Raw genomic sequence first — 24,896 nt, forward strand, 5'->3', positions numbered from 1 at the left:
GGGGGCAAGAGCTGCAGCGAGCCGTTTAGTGGAGAGAGTGAATACACATACTTTACAGAGATGCTGTATGTGAAACCAATGTGAGTGTGGAAAATTGCACAGTATAAATCTATTCTAGTAGACCTCAACAATGGAATTATGATCAGTGGAAATGGCCATGACATGGGACCTTTAAGTATCGGCACAAGTGTTTTTTAAATTGGCTATTTCTAAAATAACTTAATTTGACAATTATATGATGAGGTATATTTTTGACAACAAAGCAATTCAATTAAAGTAGCCCGATGGAGTTCTTTTGTACACAGATGACAAAAGTCGACATTAAGAGTTCCTCACCAATTATATGCATAACATGAATCCTTGAGGACTAAAGAAAAGGTTGATTGCATGTCGGTCCTCATAAAACATGCAATGTTTATGTCCATGTTTACGAGCTAGCAGTTATAAACTGCCTATGGAGGCACATAACTGCCAACTGTAAATCATCATCATCAATTGTGAAACCATTTATAAAGATTTTTTCCATAGCGCTAATAGTGGTCATAAACTCCACAGGGTATCTTTATGGTTAACACATATATAGTACTATGACAGCAGATCACATTATACCACTGAATGTGGGTATGGAGGTAACTTACATGCATTTAAATATGATTGTAATTCACATGACCGTGTTACCAAAGCCTACACGAAAGACACAGGTTTTATTTTCTGCTTTCTTCTTCATGCCTCCCTTCTTGCTTCACATGCATCTTCTCCCTGCTATTCAGGTCCTCCCATAGCTGAGAGGCAGCGGTGAAAGGATGAAGAAGAAAGAATCAATTGAACACCTCTTTGCCATATGTGGCACACTTGCTGGATCCAGTATCATTTTAAACAGATATCAATTGCCTGATGTGTCACCGATGAAACGCATGGCACTGGGCTTGTAGTGGATTTTCTGAATTGTTTCAGCGTCTTACAGCTTCTTACCGATGATTGGTTCTGATCAAGTATTAATATGAAAGAACTGTTTTCAGTTATTCAGACAGTATAAATGAATCCTGATCAGTGAATGTAGTCAAAATGAACGATATGATGGTGCACAATGTTCTATTGATTCATACAGACACATCAAACTATAATCACGACTTTGTGAATGAAGATGAATCAAATTATGAAGCAGATTAAAGCCGTCAATCAAAATATTTTTAAATAAGCTAGTTGTATGATTACAATTCAAACACATTCATCTTTTGTGTTGTGTGTTGTATTAACTTTTGAGTGTGCAAGTGTAGCATCCAATTATAGACAAATGTAAAGCTAGGCCGAGCTAATGAATGTATTAATGAAGCATGCATCGTCATGTTTTAGTAGATACTGTAGCCGTAATATTATTACACATTAGTCTGACATTCCGCAAACTCTGATCATCATCTACAAATGTTTTCCTTCGGTGCCTGATGAAAATTCATACATGCTGCCTTCATTTGACACTCACGAAGATGTACTGAAGATAATAACTTGCAAATGCTGGTAACACTAAACTAAATGTCTCCCTGTTAAGGAATGTGTTAGCAAACATTGAATCATTTGGGCGATCTTTCCCCTCAGAAATGTCTCAAAAACAACTTAATTCAGCTGCTTGCAATCGAGCTATCTATTAAAACACCATTCATTATGATAAATATATGCAATTATTGAGAGCAATTCTAGCTCCTTGTCATCCACAGTGAAATGTCTGATTACCCAATTCTTGTGCAATAAATAGCATGGTAATTGCTGCTCTTCAACATCCCTATCATCATCATATCTCTCTCCAGTAGTGTTCTGACTGTGAGACGTATAGAGCTGCTGTTACTGTTCAGTATTCATGTATTTTGGGTGGCTTTGACACCGTACAAAATGATCGATCCATCTTAATTGAAAGGCAGTGGCCTCAGATCAGAGTCTAAAGGTGTTATAGTTGATGTGAAACGTAACTTCTCGACTAGTTGAGATATCTACACCACAGGGACTGTCTAATACTGAAGGGCTCGACCAGATAAGCAGATCTGGATCAAGGTATTTGTGTGTTGTTTCTCAGCATGAAGCAGTTTACAGTCTGCTAAGAGACAGAGAGGAGAGTCCTCAACACATGAACATCATCGGGGACTGGGGAGGACACTCAACGGGAGTCTACACTGTCACACGGTCATGGAAACGCCACAGATGGTATTTTAGGAGGCAGCCAGGGAGAATGATTTTCCTCTGGGAGGGATATGAAGGGAGTTGGAACTAGAGGTGGCAGCAGAGGAGACAGCTGCAGATAAACAGGAGGAACTGAAGGGAACAATGACTAACACAAGGTAAAATGTGTGAAAAATAAAATTGAATACGTTTAAAGGAGATAGAAGATACACAGAAACGAGTACGGTACACAGATCTACTCAACTTTAAACTGCCGGTAAAGCTTTGTACCATCTCTCATAAGTTGAAAAACTGAAATGGTGGTAAACCGTCTCGACTTGTCTTAAAAAAGTCCATTATATATTCACAAGCAAGTGATGCAATAAATGATGGAGTTTGGTGGGTGAAGCCATTCTCTTTACAACATATGTTATTACCATGACCAGCGCTTAATGTTGCTGATTTAGTCAACTTTAACGTTATATATTTCCAATAGAAAACATAACCCATTTCTACTATATTGCAGTTTCCCATGTGGATGTGTTCAAATGAAGAGGGCTGTCATTCGGTTCATTTCGGTCTGGGTGACAGACATCAAAGAGATGCTTTGGTAGTGGAGATATGCTGCATTGAGGCTGGCCATCAAAGAGCTCTGCATTCATTCACTGAACACCTTTTTTCCAGAAGCATTGTATTCACAGTAATCCTCTGAAGTGACCAGTTGCTCTCATCTACAGACAGACCCATGAACTGAACCAAAGAGATGTGCAGTATAAAGAAACACAACAGCTGGCAGCCTAAGAAGTACCTGAGTAACTAAGTAGGTACAGCACAGTACAATTGTAGATACTTTCCTTGAAGAATGCAGAAGTATACGCAACTGGTTCTGGGCAATGTGAAGAAAATCATATATCCTGATAAGTTCGGCCAAAAACCTATTTCACTAAATATTGTGGCAATGAGGATTTTGATAAATACTCAGTGATGTGGATGTAATGACTGGAGATGTGTAGGAAAACAATAGGACAGCTAGAAAAGACTGGTAGGTTCAGAAAATGTAATCACTTTACTGCAATTATTATTATTATATATTATCTTTTCTTTTTAATGACTGATTTTAAATGCCATTGTCTTAATGTCTTTCGTTTTTTGTAAAGCACTTTGAATTGCCTTGTGTTGAAAGGTGCTATATAAATAAACTTGCCTTGCCTTGCAATGCAGCCTTTGAAACCATGAACAGACAACACTTTCCATATATTACGATATCTTAAATCACAGACCGTCTCGTCTCATAACACAATGTGAATGTAATATCGATATATGTTCCAGCCCCATTCGGTTGCAGAATGGACCCTGTTAGGTTTGTCCTTAGATTACAACTGATACATCAACTGTTGTAAATGATTTAAAAGCCGTTATATATCCATTGGTTCGAACTTATAGACTCTTTTTAAAGGATTTCTTATAAGAAAGAGGTAACGTAAACTTTGAAATGTAAAAAAGCTTTTGTCAAATTTCATTTGGACGTGGCGAAGCAGGAGAGGTCCAGGTGTGTTCAATAACATTGGCAACGTGTTACTGTACATGTTGTTCACCCCAGTGGTTCACTGGGCTCGTTAGTGTTATTAGTTCCACCTGTGCTGTCCCCTGTCTGACAAGTCAAACTGTCTGCTGTGAAAATGAACTTTTTGCTATAGGTGGAAGAAAAAGTATCCAAACAACACTTAAAGGGAGCTTACCACACAAACCAAATACTCTCTCACTAGTTAAAGTCGTGCATTTAGAATTTTGTATTTTGTATACTAAAGTGCTGCTTTAAATATAAATGATAGTTTGTCTCATATTTGTTGCTGTTAAGGTCTGTTATGTTTGAAGTTGATGTTAAACATACTTGTATTTCATTATTGAATTATATATGGTTGCTTCTAAAGTATCTGGACTTTGTTTGGCTTTAGATAACATAAAGGCTAAATTAGAGTGTTATACATACGTTCACATTGATGATATATCCTTGTTTTGGTGTTGCACAACCACTAAATGAAAACTGACTAAAGTAAAAGTCGGCCTACAAAAGTATAAAAAGCAAGTGCTTATTATGCAGAATGTCAAAGGTCAGAATTTATGTTTTATTAAGAAGTGCTTTACTTTTTATAGTTTCTCTAGTGTAGCGTTTTCACAAAATATAGTGTTGGATAGAATGGAACAACGTATTATCTTTTATCATGTGTTTAGTATGGAAAGTAGTATAAAGTAGTATTGATAGAACATTTCAAGTAAAGTAGGCTACAAGTACCTCAAAGTATATTGGTAGTAGACCAGACCTACATAGCCACAAGTTGGTGTATTATTGTATTTTTGCTAGAATTTAGTCTAACCAAAATCTGCATAACTTCTAAGGGACAAAAGTAGTAAGACCTTTATTTTCTATTGAATATATTTGCACTCACCGCTGTGTTGTCCTTCAGAAGTATTTTTCTTCGAAGTGTGTTTGCCTCCGTCGGAGTCTTGTCTGCTCAGCACATCGGACAGCGACTGGCGGGAACTCTGCCGCCCGGTTTGTCTCGACACGTTGAACCGGGCGCTCTTCTTCCGGACCCGGTCCACGGCCCGGTCCACCGCCCGGTCCGACTCTGGGGCCGATTGGGTCCTCTCCGGATCATGGTTGTTCTCTGGTTCTGAACCCACTTTCACCAACGCATTTCTTGTCCGTGTTAGAGCAGAAGTCACCGAGCCCATCACTAGAGAAAAAATAAAAATAAACGTTAAAAAGCGTCAGTTGGTATCGGTTACTCTGAGATTACCGTTAATTTTACTCAAAACCTGTTGAAACTTGACTCTATTTTTGTTTTACTCGCCATTTCCAACAAAAAGAAAGCGCGGAAAAAGAAAACACCCACCTCTGTCATTCACACACCGTTGTAATGTTGGGCTCACGTAACTTATAGCACGATATCGAAATGATTAATGAAGGAAAAACTTAGTTTAACCGGATCATGTTGGCATGTCTCCCTCGGTTTGTGTTTCCTCCGCCAGACGCGTCACGGGGAGAAAGTTGGTCCGTAGACAAACACACCGATCTCTCGGGGAAAACCCACGAAAACAAGCGACATTAATTAACTGGAAAGTATCCCTGATTATTAAATGAGCAGAAATCCAACTGCATTGACTTAATTAAGCCTAATATTGATTATGATAATCAAAAACACCAGTAGGCCTACGCCCTCCTTAAAATCACTTGTACGTATAGGCTACCTCGGATAAATTATCGCGAGATTTAGTCATGGTCAAATTAGTTAATTAAAAGAATGGGATTATGAAGTATCTGGGTACTTCTGACAAAAGAGAAGCCTGCTGTTAATGTCCCACCACCGGAGGTAGTTCAATTAACATTCATCACCGACAGATGGCAGTCAAATACAGCCAGTCTCTCTGTGAACTCAGGGAAGGTCTATTTGATCGGTTTTTGACTGATTCTGACTCAACAGCTCTTATTTTCCGTACTGCACATTATCTCATTGTAGCATCAATGATTGTTATTGTCTGGTGGAAACAGTGACCTGTGTAAAGACCATCATTTTGTGATAATAAAATGTGATTTTGGTTAACTTATTAGAAATCTGTTTCTACTTTTTAAATCCTTTAGCAAAGCAATAGTTTAAGAACACTTAATTAAAACGGTCTGCAATCAAATATTTGTTTAAATAAAAGCACATCAGTATTATCAGTCAAATCTGGAAATGCTTAAGCAAAGTATCTCAAAACACAGTGAAACGGATTTTAGCCCTTATGCTGCCCACTGCTGGAAAAAGTTTGCATTGGATTGAATGCCCCACAAAAGCCATTTTGAAAACCTAGCTAGTTATAAGTTCCACAGCTTGAATGTATCAACTTGTACTTTTATTTTAATTGTATTTGCCTATCAAGCACTTTTAAAGTATATGATAAGGTGGTGTATAAATGAACTTCACTTTGTTGTAATCATACATATGAAGAATGGTTCTACTACTTCTACCTACTACTCTATTTTCAAAAAGGCAATACCAGCAAAACTAGCACACACCAATATCAAACACAAGTTTATGCACACAAATGAGTATCAGTCTCACTGGTTTATTGCTGCATACAGGCAATTGTGACATTATCAGCATACAGATTTCCTGTAATGTGTGCATGCGGTATTGATCAAAAATACTACTATGGTTACAAAGAAAGATTTTTGTAGACCTTAATGAGGATTTCTAAGCTGTGCTGATGTCATTATTGTGTCCAAACAACTGTGACAAAAGGTAATACTTTCAGTAGAGGAGGAAGCAAAATACAGTCTGTGTGAACTAACAGACATACTGGATCATCACATGTAAAAGGCACTTTTCAAAGCGGTCTGCTTTCTGTGTTGTTTGCTTGCTTGTAGTCCCAGTGAAATGTGTTTCTTCGTATTGCTCTTATTGTTTTGCAAACACATTATTACTCCATGTCATTGTGGTTCTGGGTTGACTCGTTGATCACCTGAACAACGATATAAAGAAAAGAGAAAGGTGAGCAGGGTTATTAGTCTGAGACCATCAGAAAACTACTTCATTGATTTACAACCACTTGAAGTGAATTTTACCTGACCATCTCTGGTCTCAATGGTCTTAATGAGAACCTTCTTAGTTGTTGTAGCTTCAAAATGAGGTTTGGAATCCATCATTGTCTCTAAAAAAAAAAAAGTGTGTTTATTATCTGCCTATATAATAAGCAATACTAACATTCCTGCTAACATGCACACTGTTATCCTACCTCTCAGGTTTAGGGATGAGAAGTTTGGCATTGGGGTGATTCTGAAATAAGAGAAAGTACAGTCCGAAGATCAATATCTGGTCTTTGCTGTATATCTGTAACATTCATTTGCATATCTGTCAAATCTTCATCCTTCACCTGTTCTCCTCTCCCTCCAGCAGCTTCCTGTAGGTGGCAATCTCAATGTCCAGGGCCATCTTGACATTGAGGAGGTCCTGGTACTCCCGGAGGTGACGGGCCATCTCGTCCTTCATGTTGTGAATGTCCTCCTCCAGGCGGCCAACGGTGTCCTGGTAACCACCCGTCTCCAGGGAGAAGTTCTCCTCTAGCTCGCTCATCTGGCGCTCCAAAGACTCGTTCTGGGATGGCAGCCAAGTGAAAACAAAGGCATTTAGGCAGTGGAAATAACTTTAACTCCTACGGTTGTTTTTTTTGCATTTGTGACCTGTAAAAACAGCCCTCTCCTCTATTTGCTGTGTCATTATTTGAAGGCATGCAGCTTTTTCTGAACTTTTGGGCTCCGTTTATTTGGTTCCAGCTATATATTGGTTGAAAACATTAGTTTTTTGTTGAATACTCACAGTTCCTTTAACGGAATCCACCTCGCAGGTAAGTGACTGAACTTGGCGTCTGTAGTCGTTGGCTTCTTGCTTGGCCACTCTCAGGGCCTCATTATTCCTGGCTGAAGCTTCGGTGAGGTCAGCAAACTGTCAACCAAACATAGACAGAGGAGGGGAGAACTGAGAAATCAACTGTTGAATAAATGATGAGTCAGAGGTTGAGGGAGAAGTGACTGGCAGATAGTGTAAACTGGGTAAATTGTGTAAGATGTGGCCAGACGTGACAGAGCAGCTTGGTTGTCAAAGCAGTAAGCATGTGTTGATGTAAAAATATCATGTGACGATTAGCATGGCCAAAATAATTGAGATTCACAATATTATACTAATAATCATAAAAATATGCTTTTTATTATTGAATCACAGATAGGAACATTTTTAAATGAATATCCCCATGCATATATAAAGGATAATTCATTTAAAAATTGCAACATTATATGAGTCTATTATTTCTCCCATGAGTATTTTTTTTTAATCAGTTATTATTTTCCAGCTATTTAAAATCACTTATGTGAGGATATTTACCATTATCCTGATAACGGAAATTCACCACAATCGCCATGTTGTCTGTGTTTTTATATCCAAATACCAGTGGCAAACCGTGTCTATCACAACTGGACCTTCTGTAGACACACACACCCCCCGCCGCCGCCGCGTAGTGCATGGTCCGAGAAGGACAAACAAATCAACGTAACACTGTAATATTACAGATCAACAACACAGATACGATTCTCACTTATTCATTTTCTATACATTTATTTTCATGTTATTACATTTTATTTATATAATTAAATCGATTTTTTGTTTGTTTTATCTGAGTGTTCCAGGGTATTCTCTGAATACCTTGAAGGCCCTGACGGTTCGCCACTGCCAAATACTATTCAGATTTCACAGGTGGTTTGGAACTTGGTCAGCCATTTTTGTCTCGGCAAATTATTGTTATTACTGCCAAAAACAATGTCAATGAGGGTCATTAAACTGAGCTGGGGGTCAGAAAACCAAAACAACAAGGGTGAAAGACACTAAAATGTTCAAGGGGTTCTGCGGGGTCGGTTGAGTTACCACTATTACCTCATTCACACCAACGCAACTCCGGTTCAAGCTCCGTGCTAGAGCTTTTCAGGTTCAGAACCGGTTCTTCGGTTTAGCTCCGGCTCTTTTCACACTGCCCAGAGTCCGACTGGTGCTGCGTCATTGCGTCATTGTTTGCGTCATAACGTAACCGTTTGCGTGCCTGCTTCATAAAGCCAAACCTTGCGGAAGCCCCTCACAGCTGACACCGACAACAACAACAACAATGGCCGATTGTGCTCCGGCTTCCTCTGTACCTCTTCGGAAGACCAGATTCCCAGTAGGTAGCTGGTCTCTTCAGTGGACCACTGCTGCTTGTTAAGTTTCTCCATCGTTGTGTACAAACTGGATACAACGCGGGCTTTTTGTTGTTGTTCAGGAGTTGATCCCGCCCCTGCCCCCGCCTCGACGTAAGCGTGACGTATGTGGTGCTTTTGCTCTGGCCGGACAATTTTTTGGTGCTCGAAATGAACCGGATTCCGGAGCTAAGAGGCTGCTCCGCTGCGGTGTGAACAGGAAAACCCGGTGCTTTTCAAGCTCCAGCTCCGAACCGGCCCTGAAACACCGTTGGTGTGAATGAGGTATATGAGAAACAGTTTCCCAGTAGGATTAGATATATGATCAATTACTAATACATTGATTATACATTTAATACATTTGTATCTCTTAGATGAAGCTCAGCGCAAGTTCTTTCAGGAAGACTGGTATACATTCACTCCGCAGCTGCTTATAATCAGCTCATCACGGGCTTCCTGCTAACCTATTACATTCACCTCAATCTCAGCAGCCAATCATCGTGCTGCAGCCAAACTTTAAAATGGTTCTCTTCTCTCCTGCAGTCAGCTGTGATTTCAGGTGTTCTTGCTGCCGACCACATCCTCCCCATCCACCTCCTTTCATCACATCCAGTGCCAGGAGAGCTAATCCAAAGACCTCATCACATCCCCTCTTCATCCCATCTCCTCATCAAATCCAGATCTTCAGCATCATCACCAGTGTCTAGACCCCGGGGGGGTTCCCTATGCTCACGGCTGCATTTCCCCCTTTAGATATACGATTTCAGGATCGGGGTCTAATCGCCAAAGACTGTATTTATCATATGGCATGTGTCTATAAACGTTCTTTAAACAAAATGAAGTCTCTCCTGATTGAAATGTTATCAGTGTCTTATGTTGTGAAGCGCTTCGGGATTTGTCTTGGCAGATGAGTAGCGCCATATAAATTCAATTTATTATTATTATTATTTTAGTCCATTGTATTTACCTTGGATTTGTACCAGTCCTCAGACTCATGGAGGTTTTTGGAGGCCAGGTTCTCATACTGCAGGCGCACGTCTCTCAGAGCAGAAGTCAGGTCAGGTTTGACCATCTCCATGTCCACCTGCACATGATGCTGCTGCTGGATCTGGATCTGCATCTCAAGCATTTCCTGCAATACAATCAACAACATGTACAAATACTTCCAAAATAGTAGGTAGACTATTTTTATGTTTGCTCTTATAACTTTCCCGGCTGTATTAAATTGCTCTGATCCATTGAACCCGAACAACTTGGTCCTGGCCGGATTAACAAATACCTCAAATTATTTGGCACAGTATTCATTGGGGTGATTTAGTTTATGAGGCACAGTACTTCTGCAGTAGACTGGTTGAGCTTTAGCCCAACAAAAGTAAATGTACCTCATCATGCAGCTTCTTGAGGAAGTTGATTTCATCCTGCAGCGATTCGACCTTCCGCTCCAGGTCCAGTCTGGCGAGGGCAGCATTGTCCACATCCTGTGTAGTGACAATGACTCCTGGTAAGGTGACTTGAATATTGCATTATATGTTGCTGACAGACAGAAAATGCCCTTCCACACATGCTGTACACTCACACAACAGCTACCTACACAAAATGACCTATTGTGCAGCAAGGTCGCAGACACATGCATCCAATAGAAATTAACTGAGGCACATGACAAGTGTCCCTGCAGATGTTTTCTCGTGATTTACATGAGTTGTTTATACTGCAGTACCTTTTACACAGTCCTCAAGTACTTTACAGGCACATTTGCAGAGGTTGAACTGCACTACAGTTTATCCCTATAATGCACTTGATTTCATTTCAGGTACTAGCTTACTCACAGGTTAAGAACTTACATGGAACACATATTAAAGGGTCATAAAAGTATACCTATAAAGTATAAGTGTATAAAGTACCGTAACAACCAAAAGCGATACAAATAAAAAATATAATATATTATAATATGACACTCTGAAAGGGGTTTCAGGATAATTAGTTTTTTTTCCCTATGGTACATTTGCCTACTTTTACCTGAATGCATGATTTGACCTTGTTGTATTTTTGGATTCAGGTATATCTCCAAATATTCTGTGAGATTGTTTCAATACATTTAGGAATTCCTTTGATTTAATAAAGGAGTAGAGCACCCAGAGCCACAAAACATTATTCAAGAGGCTCTTGATCCCATGTGTCGTTACCAAACTGCATTCTTAACCTGATAGTCTCTTTTTAGTAATTCCTCTGAAGGTTCTGTTAAAAGTAATTCGGACATCTTACCATGTTATACCTGAATGCAGCAAAGCATGACGCAAATATTCTCTTATGACAAAGAAAATACATTTTGCAAATATTAGGGGGGGGGGCTCTTTCTTCAGTGTTTAAAAAAAATAAAAAAGATTAATGGCTTACTTTTAAAAAGCACATGACGGGTAAACACATGAGTTAGAGTCGTACTTTTGCATGACTTTAAGGAGAAACTCAGTTGTATAGATCTGTCAATGTAAGTGTATAATTGCAAGTTGACTAAATACTTTTCAGCCCTATCATGTATTTCAATCAAAACAGCAAACTATATATTATTGTATTTTCTCCTCTGTGCATGCGCCATCGCAGTGCAACACACCACTGTGCTTTGTCAGGGCGTTGGCAGGCTGGTAATTGAGGTATCAGCAAATGAAGGAGCTTTGCCCCTGCTCTAATGCCACAAACAAAGTGTGCTATTCAGCAGGGTTTCCCAACAGGCCCGGGGCTGGAAGAGTGACTGTCTGCCTGACTGGGCGAGAGCCGTCTGCTGGCCCTGCATTGTTGACTGTGTGCCACCATGGCAGGCCCCAGTGGACTTCCTTCCTGTCATTCATATAGGACAAGGTTGAGATGGTACAATGTATTGATAACGCACTATAAGCCCTAAAAAGCACATCACTGGAAAGTTTGAGTTGTGTTACAAGAAATGCACCTAATTTTTCTTTTGTTTTCTACCGTGACACGCGTTTGAAACTCTTTGCACAGCTCATTATCACTTCACTAATAACCACGGACCCAGTGACATAGAACAATCACTAGCCCATTAAGAGTGAGATTGTAATGTGCTGATGCTCTCCCAGAATGAGACACTCGGATCACATGGTGGCTTGTCTTTTCGCTCTGATAATCACATTGGCTCGACACTGTTGTTGTGCCCAGCTTATTCAGTGTGACCAGTCAGACTTAAAAAGATCTCGTCTCGTTGCAGGCCTGATTTAACTCAACAGCCACAACTTGGCCTTTTGTACCAGGACAGGGTCAGTTTTGCTCTATGGTTATTTCAACTCATGGCTAGAATCTGCTGTTGTGCCATCAGAAAAGCTCATTCCTGACTCTGCAGCTCATAGGCAATAATTAGATGTAGGAGAGAAAATGGGAACGTTAGAAGACATCACTAAGAGACTCATAGAGATAATTGAGGTTTATCTAATCTCTTTGACATCACTTGTTTAAGGTTGTACTTAAGCCGGAATAGCAGTGCTCATCAGGGGCGCTTCTAGGGGGGCAGGGGGGGCCAGTGCCCCCCTAACACTATGGAATAGGCGGAAGTAACGATATTTGCCATTCTAGTCGGACCCATTAGAGCATTCACGGGAACACATCGATCACGAGCTAACGGTATCTCGCAAGCCCTCAATAGCCCCCACTTTACAAATATATATTTTTTTTTTTAACAAGCCGTCATCGCCACGGAGGAGCACACAGCCTCTTTGAGCGAGCGAGCGAGACAGATAGAGAGAGCTAGAGAGAGCACACCTTTATCTATTTAATGTGTTGTAAAAAATAAAGAAATCATTCCAATATGTAGCCTACTATAGGACAGTAAAAAAAACAGTTTGAAAGGGGAGAGATTAGTAAAATATGCATAAATAAAAAGAAAGAATACTATAGGTAACATAAGATAAGAATAAACAAGTTTAAATAATTTGTTATTGGTTGTGATCATATTCTAAAGATGTTTTGATTATTGAAAAGTATACAGCTCCCTTTCATCTGAGTGTTGAGAGCTGTATCCATAAATTCCTTTTGTGCTCAAAGTGCACCAGATTGATGCATTTAACTTCAACATTTAAAAAAAAAATCTTCCCGGGGCTGCATGCCCCCGGACCCCCCTAGAGAAGGTTAGGTCCACCCCCAAATAAAGCAGGTTAAAATAATTTTCTTTTAGTAAACACTGAAAACGGGTCCCACAGACCCTAACAGCATACAAAGGTAAGCATATAATAATGTGTAATGAAACAAATACCAATAACTGTATTGCATTGTTTTCTTAGGTGTATGCACACTTCATACTGTCTTTTTCGTCTTGCATTTATTGTGCCCCCCTCAGAAAATAACTGGCCCCAGCCTGGCCCCCCCAGTCAAATTGGTCTAGAACCGCCACTGGTGCTCATTCACATTTTTGCAGTTGAAAAGGTTATTACCAATAATAACTCTGTTTGCAAAATCCTTATCCGTCACAAAAACATCACGGATTCAGATATTTCCGTGATGCTTAGACTGAAAACGCTTAATTTCACTCGAGTCATACATTACCTGTCTGAAGCTCTGCATGTTGTGCTCAGCCTCCTCCCTCTGAGATGTCTCATCCTGCAACCTGCAAAGATAGACAAAAAACATTCATTATTTTTTACAGTGGATGGCACTCTTTAACCTCAAAAACAGACATCAGTCTTTGTTCTGGCTCCACTTCTTTATGCTTGCAAACATTGCAGTGACAGAGCTGCGGCAGCTTTTTCAAGACCAGGATTTTGCGCAGTGCCCAACATTTAGACTCAGCCTGTATTAAAGCCTGTAATAAGTTCATGAATAAAAAGCAAGGCGTGTATAATTAAAATAGCGGATCTGCTTTGTAAGCCTGATACAACTAAATCTGGAGTTTCTTTAACATCACAGAGTGCAGAAAAGTGACGTGCCACGCCTCCTACTTCTCTCTCAGCCTGTCGATGTCGTCTGCCAGGTTGTCCCGGTACACCTCCACCCGGGCCTTGTCGTTGGTGAGCTGGTCCACTTGGTGCCTCAGCTCCCGCATCTCGTCCTCGTACAGATCTCCCACCCGGGACGTACCTTTGCCCCGCAGCTGCTCCAGCTCCGCCAGCAGGATCTTGTTCTGCTGCTCCAAGAAGCGCACCTTGTCGATGTAGTTTGCAAAGCGGTCGTTGAGAGACTGCATCTGCACCTTCTCGTTGGTGCGGTTCGTCATGAACTCGCTGTTTATGGCGTTGGACAAGGAGAAGTCCAAGTTGTCAGAGGACAGCCGGGGCATGGCTGCGCTGCTCCGGAGCCTCTGGGTCTTGGTAGCGTACATGGTCGGGGCGGAGGAGAGCCCGTAGGAGACCCGGGTGGAGCGCACCGGGCTGGAGAACTGGCGACTGGAGTAGCTGCTCCTCGTCGCTACTTTCTCCCCCCCAAACATCTTTTTGTAGGAAGAATGTGGAACGCTGTGAGACATCTTGCTGGTTTATGTTCAGGTAATGGCTCAGTACTGCTCTTGTCGAAACTGCATCAGCGGAGTGCGCTTGGGAAGGCGTTTCCTACACCATTATTAATTTATAGTCTCCTCCTCATGCAAATTACTCTACGGTGACTTGAGTGACACCCTCACCATCCAATCAGAGAACAGAACATACGAAGGTTTTCTTTCAGGTTCATACCAGATCCTGGATCACAAGGCAACACCGTCATTGGGCAGAATAAAGGGATGTGAATTGCTCTGTTCTTATTTAACATTAAAAGTCACTTTAAAAAAGGAGTTTATATCACATGTGGGTAATCACATTGCTTTAAATAACACATGAGTGTCAGGAGATGCTGATTGGGCTATTCATGATTCTTTTGAGGATTTATTTTTGGATGTTTGACAAATCTGTCCACAAATAATAGAAAGCACTAAACAAATAAGATAGTGGTCTCTTCTTCAAAAACGTTCTAAGTTTAACTTGGTATTTATTGGGACACAGAAGATGAAAATAAAAAGGTCACATTTAAATGTGTTACTCTGGGAGAGAAAAAGGTTTTCCCACGGCTTTGTCCAAGGAAACTTTAATTCTCCCATTCCAGATTTGAGATAATGCACTACTGACAATTGCTTCCTGTTACCTGATTCATCTACTGTATTTAATCAATGTATTCCTCCCCTCCTCTCATGCTTTGGAGAGAATAACAACAAAAAAAGCACACACTCTACATGCATTTTCACCCTTCGTAGGTTTGTCCCATCTATTTTACGGAGCATGGTAACCGTTAGACTGCTACACATGCTCAAACTTTTGTTTTATTGGGTGTGTGTTCATATTAGTGCATTACGTGTACTTCCTTTTGCGTATGTGAGTGAGAATGAAAAGGGCAAGTCAGCAGTTTCACAATTGTTAATCAGGTTAATTAGGTATTGTCATACTGATATTCTGTACAAACTGTGAAGACCACTGAGACAAATGTAACATTTGTGATATTGAGCTATATAAATAAACATTGATTGATTGATTGATTGATTGATTGATTGATTGATTGATTGATTGATTGATTGATTGATTGATTGATTGATTGATTGATTGATTGAGAGTACATCATGCAAAGGACTGAACAGGCAAACACAAATTAATCCTGCTGACTTATCTATAAGTATTTGATGATCACACACTCAAGAAATGTATGCAAACAGAACGTAGGTTTTGGTGGGGTACAAAGCCATCCAATACCTGCAGGTTTGTCTGTTTCTTATTAGTCTCTTTTTCTTCAGATTGACCTGCAGCAAATCACAAAACATACCAGATATGTCAGATGAGACACCCCAGCACGTGCACTACGCTCTGCATCAACCAAACGACTCGCTGCACCCTCGCTGCGAGGGGGACCCAAGTTCCCATCAGCAAAAACACGTGGGTTTGCTATCCTGGCTCCAAAATGGTGGAATGAGCTCCCCATTGAAATCAGGACCGCAGAAAGCTTACACACCTTCCGGCGCAGACTGAAAACTCATCTCTTTCGACTCCACTTCGAGCGATAGAATGACTAACAAAGAACTGCTAACAGAGCACTTATATACTAATAAAGGACTGGCTTATCTATAGCCAGTTGAGCAGCACTTGAAACGATTGGCTCTTTGAAACCTGATGTTCTTATATGATTCTGTTTTCCTCAAGGTTGTGTCTTCCTGGTCGAATGTACTTATTGTAAGTCGCTTTGGATAAAAGCGTCAGCTAAATGCAATGTAATGTAATGTAATGAGACTCCCCGTTTCCTTGTCTGTACTTCTGTGGCTTTCCTTTCTCTTTCCTCTCCATACAGAGCTGTCAGTGCTGCAGTGCTGCTGACTAGCTGAGGGTCAGTGATTGTGAGGGGAGACGCAGGGCAGCAGAGCTGAGACAGTGACACTCTACATCTCTCAGACACACTGCACTGGTGCTGCTGCGGGTCTTCTGTGCTCAGTGATGTTTTTCTTTGATTTATAGCACAGATACACAGATAACAGATATTTCTTTTAAAGTGGATTTCACATGTTTGCCTCGAGGGCTGTTTCAGGTTGGCACTGTTCCCATGATAAATGACTGTGCAGGGTTATCTTTGTGAAGCAGAGGCTGGAAAAAGTGCTGTGTTAAACATCAAGTCTTGCTTTGCCTAAGCAAAATGGAGGACAAGTTAAAGGTTGTAGAATGTAAATCCATATCCACGTATTTGCAAGAAAAACAAAGATTCATTTTTTTTGTGCCAAACATCTTCATATGATGTTTCTCCTGTTGTATGCAGTGGCAAAAAAAGTATTCTGACCACTTTATTATCAGAGTAGAAAAACAGAATAACTAAACAGTTTTTACCTTAACATGGGATAGAGTATACAGAGTAGCATACATGAAACTACTTAAAGCACACAAACCTTATAATACATAAGTACAGTATTCCAGTAAATATTATTTTCACTACTGCTCGTATGCAGTAACTTTGGAAAATGCTAGCCAGAACATGGAAATGATTGGACATTATATTTATTTACTCAATGACATTAAGAAATCAATAAAGTAACACTTGGAGTGTGAAGCACCACTTAGAACAAGCTCTGACGCTATTTTAGATCTAACTCTGTTGAGAAACAGTAAAACAATAATCTTGTGAAGACTGAAGTCACGGGACATCATATTCTAAAAGTGTGATTACAGGCACATCAGGGCTGTCGTCATATTAGTGTTTGCTCCCTTTTTTAGGGGTTTTTAGGCTTTTGGGGAGGGAGACAACATGAGATTGGAGAGCAACGTAAAATAATTAAGATGTGCTGGATTATTAATTCAATATAAAAATATGTTGGTTTTTATTACACAATATAGATATTTCAATTTTTTTTAATCATGGTTAAAAAAGGTAAGACCTAATCTCAAAGATATTCTCTCTTTTATCAATGTTGGTTGGTTAGGTTTGTGAGAGTTATGTTTATAAAACCCAATGTTTTTATATTTGTTTTATATGTGTTTTCTAGCTATGGTATAGCTAGCATTGGACCAAAGAACTGGTGTTGTGGTGGTTAAAAAAGGAGAACTCCCCTGATTTAACACAGCAACATTGTGTTTACAGGTTTTCAAATGCAGCAAAGTGAGGGGTGCAAGGACCTAAACAAGGGCTCAAGTCCAATACATAGAGGAATTACCTTTCTAAAGCAGGCAATGGAAAATCTCATGGTCAACACTCACTCAGAGGCAGGGGGGGCTGCACAAATTCCTGCTCCACGGCCCATTATGAGCCAGCGCTGCCGGTGTTTGACACAGAGATACAGGGGAAGCCGGGATTGTCACAGACAGAGCAGGGATTGTGTATTGCTGATCTGTCACCTAACTGCAGCGACAGAATGCAGACAGTAGGCCGTAATTATTGTTTGTAGCCCGGTGTTTGGCACTGCCATAGTTTAGACCAAATAGCTGTCATTCTTGGCAATGTTTTGAATGTATCGTTTGTCCTTTTATTTCTGTTGTTGGGGTTCCAGTTTCCCACTGAAGGCATCAATTCTGCAGGGGAGCTCGTTAAAAAAAAACAGGAATAGAAGAAGAATCAAATAAGGCAAACATATAAGTCAGCCTGTAATGGGACAGGGCAACAGTTAAGTTAGATCTTGTTTCTGGGTGTCATCGATTGAAAACCGCAAGCACTGGGCAGCAAAAAGGCTTCCTTTGTTCCATCTCCCATGATTGTGAATCACAGACCCTCGCGACCTGTAGCCATAGCAATGGTCCCAACTTTATTTAACAGCAATGAAGCCCAGACAGACAAAGATTCCTGTTCATGGACATTAACTCTTTCTGGAAATAAAATATTTATTTTTGTACAAGTTGCAGAAAAATATTGTTTGTACTGTGCAGTTTGCAACACTGTGCCACTATTATACATTGGGTTAGTTTTTTGTTTTGCTTGGTGTTTATTTTTGGTCCGATAAATTAGTCCTTTGTGGGTCATGACATTGTAGATTTAGTGGAGGGAGTGCTGCAGCACAATTGGGTTTGTAGCGCCTCAGTGAATGCATGGAGATGCTGAAGTAAATCTGAATGTGAGAAAGAAGGGCTGTATATCAATGCCACAGAGCACCAGCGAGTTTAAGCAAAGTCTGTGCCTTGATAGCTTTTTATTGGTGGCGGAAATATAAAGTTAAATAAATTGTAAAGGATTAAAGTAGGTTCCAACCAATAATGGCTTTTAACAAAAAAGCAGCAAAGCATTTATGACCCTTGAACATTTCACAAGCCTATGAGTTGTTAACCCCTCATAACTCAGATATTTTTTTCAGATAAAAAAAAAAAAATTGGAGGCAAAACTATCAAATGTTTCCCATCTATGTTAGTGTTAGTGATCAACAACATGAGCAGATTAACGACGGCCGTTTATTTTGGGGAATATAGAGTTTTTACACTGAATACCTTTCATCCAAATAACAGGGGAATTAGACTGCCGTGGCGATTTTCCAAATCTCCATAGTGACCGACAAAACCCTTGGAAAGTATCCAAGAATGGTCGTTTTGCAAAGACCTCTCTCTCACTCTCTTTGTCTTCTCTTTCTTTGTCTCTCTCTGTGTGTGTTTGCAGGGAGTGATCGGGTCAGGGAACAGGAGGGATAACAGGGCAAGATAAACTTCCCAGCATTTACCTCTGTCATTAGCACATCATGTTGGCAAATGTCCAGCATCAAATTCTCAGATGGATCATCCCTATGGCAAATCACACACTTATTTCAAGTATAGTGTCTGGCAACACCTATTTGGAGCCAGTCTTTCAGAAAGTGTCACTTACATATGGCTGACTGTCGCATGGGGCATCACCCTGGCCGACTGACAGCTGCAGATGACCCCTCTCCTCATCTTCCTCAAGGTGAGTGGATAAGGAAAACACAAACCCTTGAAGTGTGAATGGAGAAAAATAAATACACATGATACTTGTGTAAAACTCACCATAACAATTATCTTTCCTTACACTGAAAATTATTGATTTAAATCCTCTTTTTGACACTTTGAGATGGTCATTTAGAGAGATTAGAGAGAAATCCTTCTAGGTATGGGGCCAGAGTTGACTTTAGTTCTAAAAAGAAAAAATATTTTCCAGGCCTAAGGCTCATTCCAAATTCACGTGCTTCTCTAGTTAATACCCGTATGAAAGTCAAATGTCACCACAGGCCAGAGATGCTTATAGGCAATCATCATAAATGGGTTTATTCTAACAAGATGTATCTTGCATCCACATTTTAAGAAAGGGGACACAAAGATTGTTGAGAAAAGCATTTAGTGAAAAACACAAAATGCATTACTGCAATCAACTTTGCAATAAACCTCTAACTAGCTTCAATTGACTGTTTGGCTTCAGCAGTGACTCAAGCCATGAAATCAGCTGATGTAATGCAGTTGAAATATATTCACAGCTGTTTGTTTATTTGTTCATAACCAACAAACAACATGGTAGCTTTTATTTTTCTTTAAAAGTAGTATGTTGAATATAGGGTTGAGGTTGAAAGTGGGTAAATTAGATGAGCTTAGTACTTACTAATTATGACACTCAGAAACAAACCTCTTAAAGGTAGGGTAGGTAATTCACTTCAGAAACACTTTTTGTTATATTCCATGGAAAGCTCTTTACATCCCGATAGCAATGAATAAATTAAATGTTTTGACAATAAATATATACAAATATGTCATCTGTGGAAGCCGTAGTACTGTAAAAAGCACGACCAATTATCTGCCTCGGCCCGGCTAAAATAACTGGATGGCCTATCTGCCTGTCAGCCTTCCATCTCGTGCCCTCATTGGTCTTGTGCGCGTTCGTGTGTGTGTTGGAGGAGTGGCTCTAGAAGTCTGAATGAAGGGGCAGATCTTTTTCGGTTGTGTACGTTCAAATTCTAGCGCACTCGAGCTGGTTTCTCCATTCTCAACTACTGTAGAGTATTTGCATTTGGTCTCTTTTGTCCGTCTGCAGACACCGTACCGGATGTAGGGATCTACAGGCGGGGTTCGAGTAGTGCAGCGCCATATAGATAGAAGAGTTACGACAACGGAAGTCCAAAAACGGTTATCGTCACGTGGTTCATGTCGACGAGGATCGTTCCCCGGAAGTTCATGGCGGGCAATGTGAATGCATTGATAACAGGAGATAGAACTACGATTTTTGGTAATTACTAGTGAATAAAGGTTTTGATTTGCAATATTTATACAACAAATCGATATGTGTATGTATTTACATCAATATGTTTTAAAAAATAAAATAGAATTTGCTAATATTAAGTGATAATATTAGGATTAGTGTGAACAACTAGTTTACATGTTAGGCTAACAGTGCCTTGGTTAAAGAGCCTGTTGCTGTTTATTTATAGCTTTGAATTCTTTCAAACCAATATTATCTTCTTAAACTTGTATGGTAGTCAGGAGCATCACTTTCTAATGTTTATTGATACATTTAGAGGGAGGGGATCTAAAGTAATGCTTTAAAATTCAGATTGGATTCATTTCTACCATTTTCTTAAATTCATGGTAGTTTCAGTAATCCCCTGGTAATTGAGGACACAAGTTATCTAAATGACTAATGTCATCTTTATGGCTTTCAGAAAGGACAGGAGACCGACAGGTGACTATCAAAGGACTAGCAGCAGCAGCAGGACTAGCAGCATATGATGATGATGATGATGATGATGATGATGATGATGATGATGATGATGATGATGATGATGATGATGTTAAATGTGTTGTTTTAGGAACATCCATTGAAAATACATGGAATTCAATAAACATTGAATAGCATATCATGCAGTTTGTCTGTGCCTTTTCCTCCGTGTTGTCCTGGTTTGCTGTGCTGCCTCCTAGTAGCCACCATGGTTTGCTGTGCTGCCTGGGGATGCTCAAATCGCTCAGAGAAAGGAGTACGAATGTACGGCTTCCCCACTGACACAGAGCGGAGGAAAAAATGGCTGGCTCAAGTCAGCAGGAGCAATTTCACGACCAACAGCAACAAAATATGTGATGTAATTATATACAAACACTGCATTTGCACTTTTTCACAAAACGAAAACCACACCATTGGGAAAGCTTAATGTTTTGTTTAATACAAAAAAACAGGGAAAGGCTTGAAAAACACTGAGAGTTGAGACTCAGGGTGCAGGGTGAGGGTCTCAGTGCAGGTATTCAGGCTCCATTGAATCCCCCTCTGGTTCTTGTGCTGAGAGAGGGAGCAACAGACAGGAGAAAGGGTTATACACACCTATATAGCACACCTATTGGATGGGAAATGCCTTGGGGAGATAAGGTGTTTACTTATATAAAACAGTAGTATTAAACGTACCTTGTGTTTTCACTCTCACTTAAGTCCCTCTCCCTTTGCCATCAATCCAGAATCAGCTGGGCTGCAACATTATACAGACAGGTAATAATCAACAGAATCACAAGGACACAATATGGCTCTGCTAAAAACACTCACTCTTACACGCACCAAAGTTATATTTATCTAATATTTAACTCCCTCCACCCCCGCATACAATCCCGTTTAGAAGCCCCTCTTCTCTAATTCAACATGTTGGACGAAATGACATTAAGAGAACGGAATTTACAATTAAAAGGCTGTTCAACGTGTGTTGCTAGCTTAATCTGTTATCTGTAAACGTTCCCTAAATCTACTAATTTAGGGATAATCCACTGACATCCTTTAATACACATGTTCATTAGAATCAGATGTACTGATAATATCCGCAATATAAATCTTTAAACTTCTTCTTACCTTTAAAAGTCCGTCACGAACGGTGTATTATGCTGCAACTCCACAGCTCTGCCAGCCTTGGCGCTAACTTCCGGGGAACGATTGAAAGGCTCCACGATCCGCCATTGCTGTAAAGAAGTGGTCCATTGGAGTGAACGGAGATGTCGTAACTCTTCTATTAAATGGCTCTGGAGTAGTGTTGTGATAACTGCCATGTGGATGTAATGTTGCTCCGTCACTATTAAGGTTATTAAACCAAGTTCTATGATAAACATGACTCGTTTATGAGAACATCAAACAACTACCCTACCTTTAAGCTTACTTAACACGTTACAAGACCAATTAAAAGTGTAACTCTATTGGCAAACAGTAGTGATGTTACGTATTGCGCCGAGGCTTCGGAGCGTGTGTCGAGTAATCCCCGATGCTTTTTGTGAAGCATGTATCGAGGCTTGTATCGTTTTGGGCCAGTGACGTCATCGATGACAAACGAAGCCTCTCTGCCTGTCGATACCACGTGACTGCTTCAGGAAGCGATTCAGATCGGTTGAACCGTTGAACCACAACGCTCATAATACCCATGGATGTATAATAAGAACCATATTACCCCTCCTGTACCCGGGCCCGCTGGTGACACGATGGAATCAAGAGAGCTCAGACCCTCACTCATATAGAGGTCGGAACATGTCATAAGTATAAATAGATACAAGCATAAATAAATGTAGGAATAAAAACATCAATAAATAGGCTACAGGAATACATATCATATATATACAGTGTTTTCAAGGAGATTCAGCGTGTGTGCTGTGGCTCAGCTGGAAAGCAGTTGACTCATGACCGCAGGGTCCCTGGTTCAACAACTGAACAATACATATTTTTTGTTGTTTATAAAAGCTACAGCTAAATGAGATAATGTAGTTAATAAATGTATTCTTTGATATGGTTTAGCCTTTCTCGGGGCTACAACATGGTTAAGTTTACGAATATTATTAAGGAATACAAATCCCTCTTTGCAATGTTTAGCAGCCTCCTAGGCTTTTCAATCACAATCATTAAACTAGAATAAATACAATATTGTTAACATGAAAATATGATTTTATGTTCGTTGTTTAGAGTTATTCTAAGGCTTTACTCATTGGGAACTCGGTATGAGATAGAGCACACTGTTGAGATGTTCAATCTGCCTGTTTTAATAATAATAATAATAATAATAATAATAATCCTTTTATTTATTATAGCGCTTTATCAATGACTCTCAAAGCGCTTTACAACTACATATTACACATACAGATCATACATACATGTAATGGTCATCTACTGTGGACAATAACCACAAGAGCAAATTCGGGTGGAGTGTCTTGCCCAAGGACACAACGGCCTGACGCAGTGGGGCGGGAGCGGGTTTCGAACTGGAGTTCCCCAACGCCCCCTTGATCTGATGATCAGACGCACAGACCACTGCGCAACCCGTGTGTTTTACACACTTTGACCAACAGGGGGGTTTGTGTTCAAATGAAGCCCATGATGAACATGGTTCATGTTTGACACGTTTACAAAAGGTAGTTTTAAAACACTTACCGGTGGTTCAATTGGAAACGTGCGAGACTCTTATAATCAGATGGGTGTAAAGAAATCCTGTTTCAAGTATTATTGTAAAAAAAAATGTCCAACTTGAGATTCTGTTTACTATCCAGGTAGTTTTTCTTTATACATCCATGAGGTAGCCGACAGGTGGACGCCGCCATCTTTGTTTTGATTTGGGACTTGAGTTGCAACTTTTATATGGCAACAAGGGAAACAGGTAAATAATCTCAATCACTCAGCAGATGGAATTTATTTTCTTACAGGTGAATAAACGGTAATTGTATCCGGATAAGTATGCACTTAGACATATTAACAGTTGTTTTACGTAGCTAGTGATGGGCGAGATGAAGCTTTGAAGCTTTCCAGCCAATTGGTTCGCTAAAGGGTTCATCTCATGAGGCTTCATTTGAGCACAACCCTGTTGGTCAAAGTGTATAAAACAGGCAGATATTACATCTCAACAGTGCTCTTTCTTATACTGAGTTCCCAATGAGTAAAGCCTTAGAATAACTCTAAACAATTAACAGAAAATCATATTTTCATGTAATCAAGTTGTATCAATATTGTATTTATTCCTGTTGAATGAGTGTGATTGAAAATCCTAAGGAGGCTGGTAAACATTGCAAAGAGGGATTTTTATTCCTTAATAACATTCGTAAACGTACCCATGTTATAGCTTTAGAAAGGTTAAACAACATCAAATAATTACGTGTATTAGCTATTACATTAAGCTGGTGCTTTTATAAACAAAAAAAAGACAAATTGACCGGCAGTTGAACCCTGCGGTTGAAAGTCAACATGTCTTCAAGCTGACAACAGAGTACAGAGTACCTTTTTGTTTTACTGGAGGCCAGCCTTAGCTAGACTACACCTCCGGGGACTCAACAAAAAAATTGTTGATTAATTAATAATTTAAATAAACAAATAATGAATATTATATTTTAAATAAAAATGAGTAGGCCTAACAATCAAAATATCCCAAAAAAATTCAAATCCATAATATTAAATAAAAACATTAAATAAAAAATATCATAGTACAAACATAATAATAAAAAGAATAATACTATTATGAAATTATAATATTAAGAAATCAAAAACCAATACGAGACGTAGGTGTGAGTGTGCCTGGGTAAAATAATGTTAGTAATCACAAACCTCCGAAGGACGCCACACCACCTCCGAAAGATTT

At 39.8% G+C, this 24,896-nt stretch overlaps 2 protein-coding genes across 2 annotated transcripts in view; both read right to left on the reverse strand.

Moving 5' to 3' along the window:
• Positions 1 to 5,313, reverse strand: part of pde1cb (phosphodiesterase 1C, calmodulin-dependent b) — a 149,654-nt gene extending 144,341 nt beyond the window's left edge. Inside the window, exons 1-2 of the mRNA XM_034105131.2 lie at positions 5,046 to 5,313; positions 4,596 to 4,886 (exon numbers count right to left, since the gene is read on the reverse strand). Of these exons, the coding sequence (XP_033961022.1) occupies positions 4,596 to 4,884 (289 nt within the window). The 5' untranslated portion in view covers positions 4,885 to 4,886; positions 5,046 to 5,313. The remainder of the gene's footprint in view (positions 1 to 4,595; positions 4,887 to 5,045) is intronic.
• A 911-nt stretch (positions 5,314 to 6,224) lies between these two features.
• LOC117462938 (vimentin-like) lies at positions 6,225 to 14,457 on the reverse strand. Its single transcript, XM_034105308.2, has 9 exons — positions 13,849 to 14,457; positions 13,457 to 13,517; positions 10,294 to 10,389; positions 9,879 to 10,043; positions 7,509 to 7,634; positions 7,066 to 7,286; positions 6,928 to 6,968; positions 6,758 to 6,843; positions 6,225 to 6,654 (listed from the first exon to the last, which is right to left on the reverse strand). Exons 1-9 carry the CDS (start codon positions 14,370 to 14,372, stop codon positions 6,613 to 6,615), a joined length of 1,362 nt encoding a protein of 453 aa, XP_033961199.1. The 5' UTR covers positions 14,373 to 14,457; the 3' UTR covers positions 6,225 to 6,612.
• Between the last annotated feature and the right edge of the window lie 10,439 nt (positions 14,458 to 24,896).

Source organism: Pseudochaenichthys georgianus, chromosome 17 (genome assembly GCF_902827115.2).
Source record: "Pseudochaenichthys georgianus chromosome 17, fPseGeo1.2, whole genome shotgun sequence".
Taxonomy (NCBI): domain Eukaryota; kingdom Metazoa; phylum Chordata; class Actinopteri; order Perciformes; family Channichthyidae; genus Pseudochaenichthys; species Pseudochaenichthys georgianus.

What these genes read in the sequence shown, in the direction of transcription:
- LOC117462938 (XM_034105308.2), bottom strand. Translation starts at nt 14,372, where the DNA reads ATGTCTCACAGCGTTCCACATTCTTCCTACAAAAAGATGTTTGGGGGG. An exon ending in TCAAGAAGCTGCATGATGAG is followed by an intron (nt 10,044 to 10,293) that starts GTACATTTACTT and finishes ATTGTATTGCAG; the next exon opens with GAAATGCTTGAGATGCAGAT. An exon ending in TTGAGACCAGAGATGGTCAG is followed by an intron (nt 6,655 to 6,757) that starts GTAAAATTCACT and finishes ATCGTTGTTCAG; the next exon opens with GTGATCAACGAGTCAACCCA.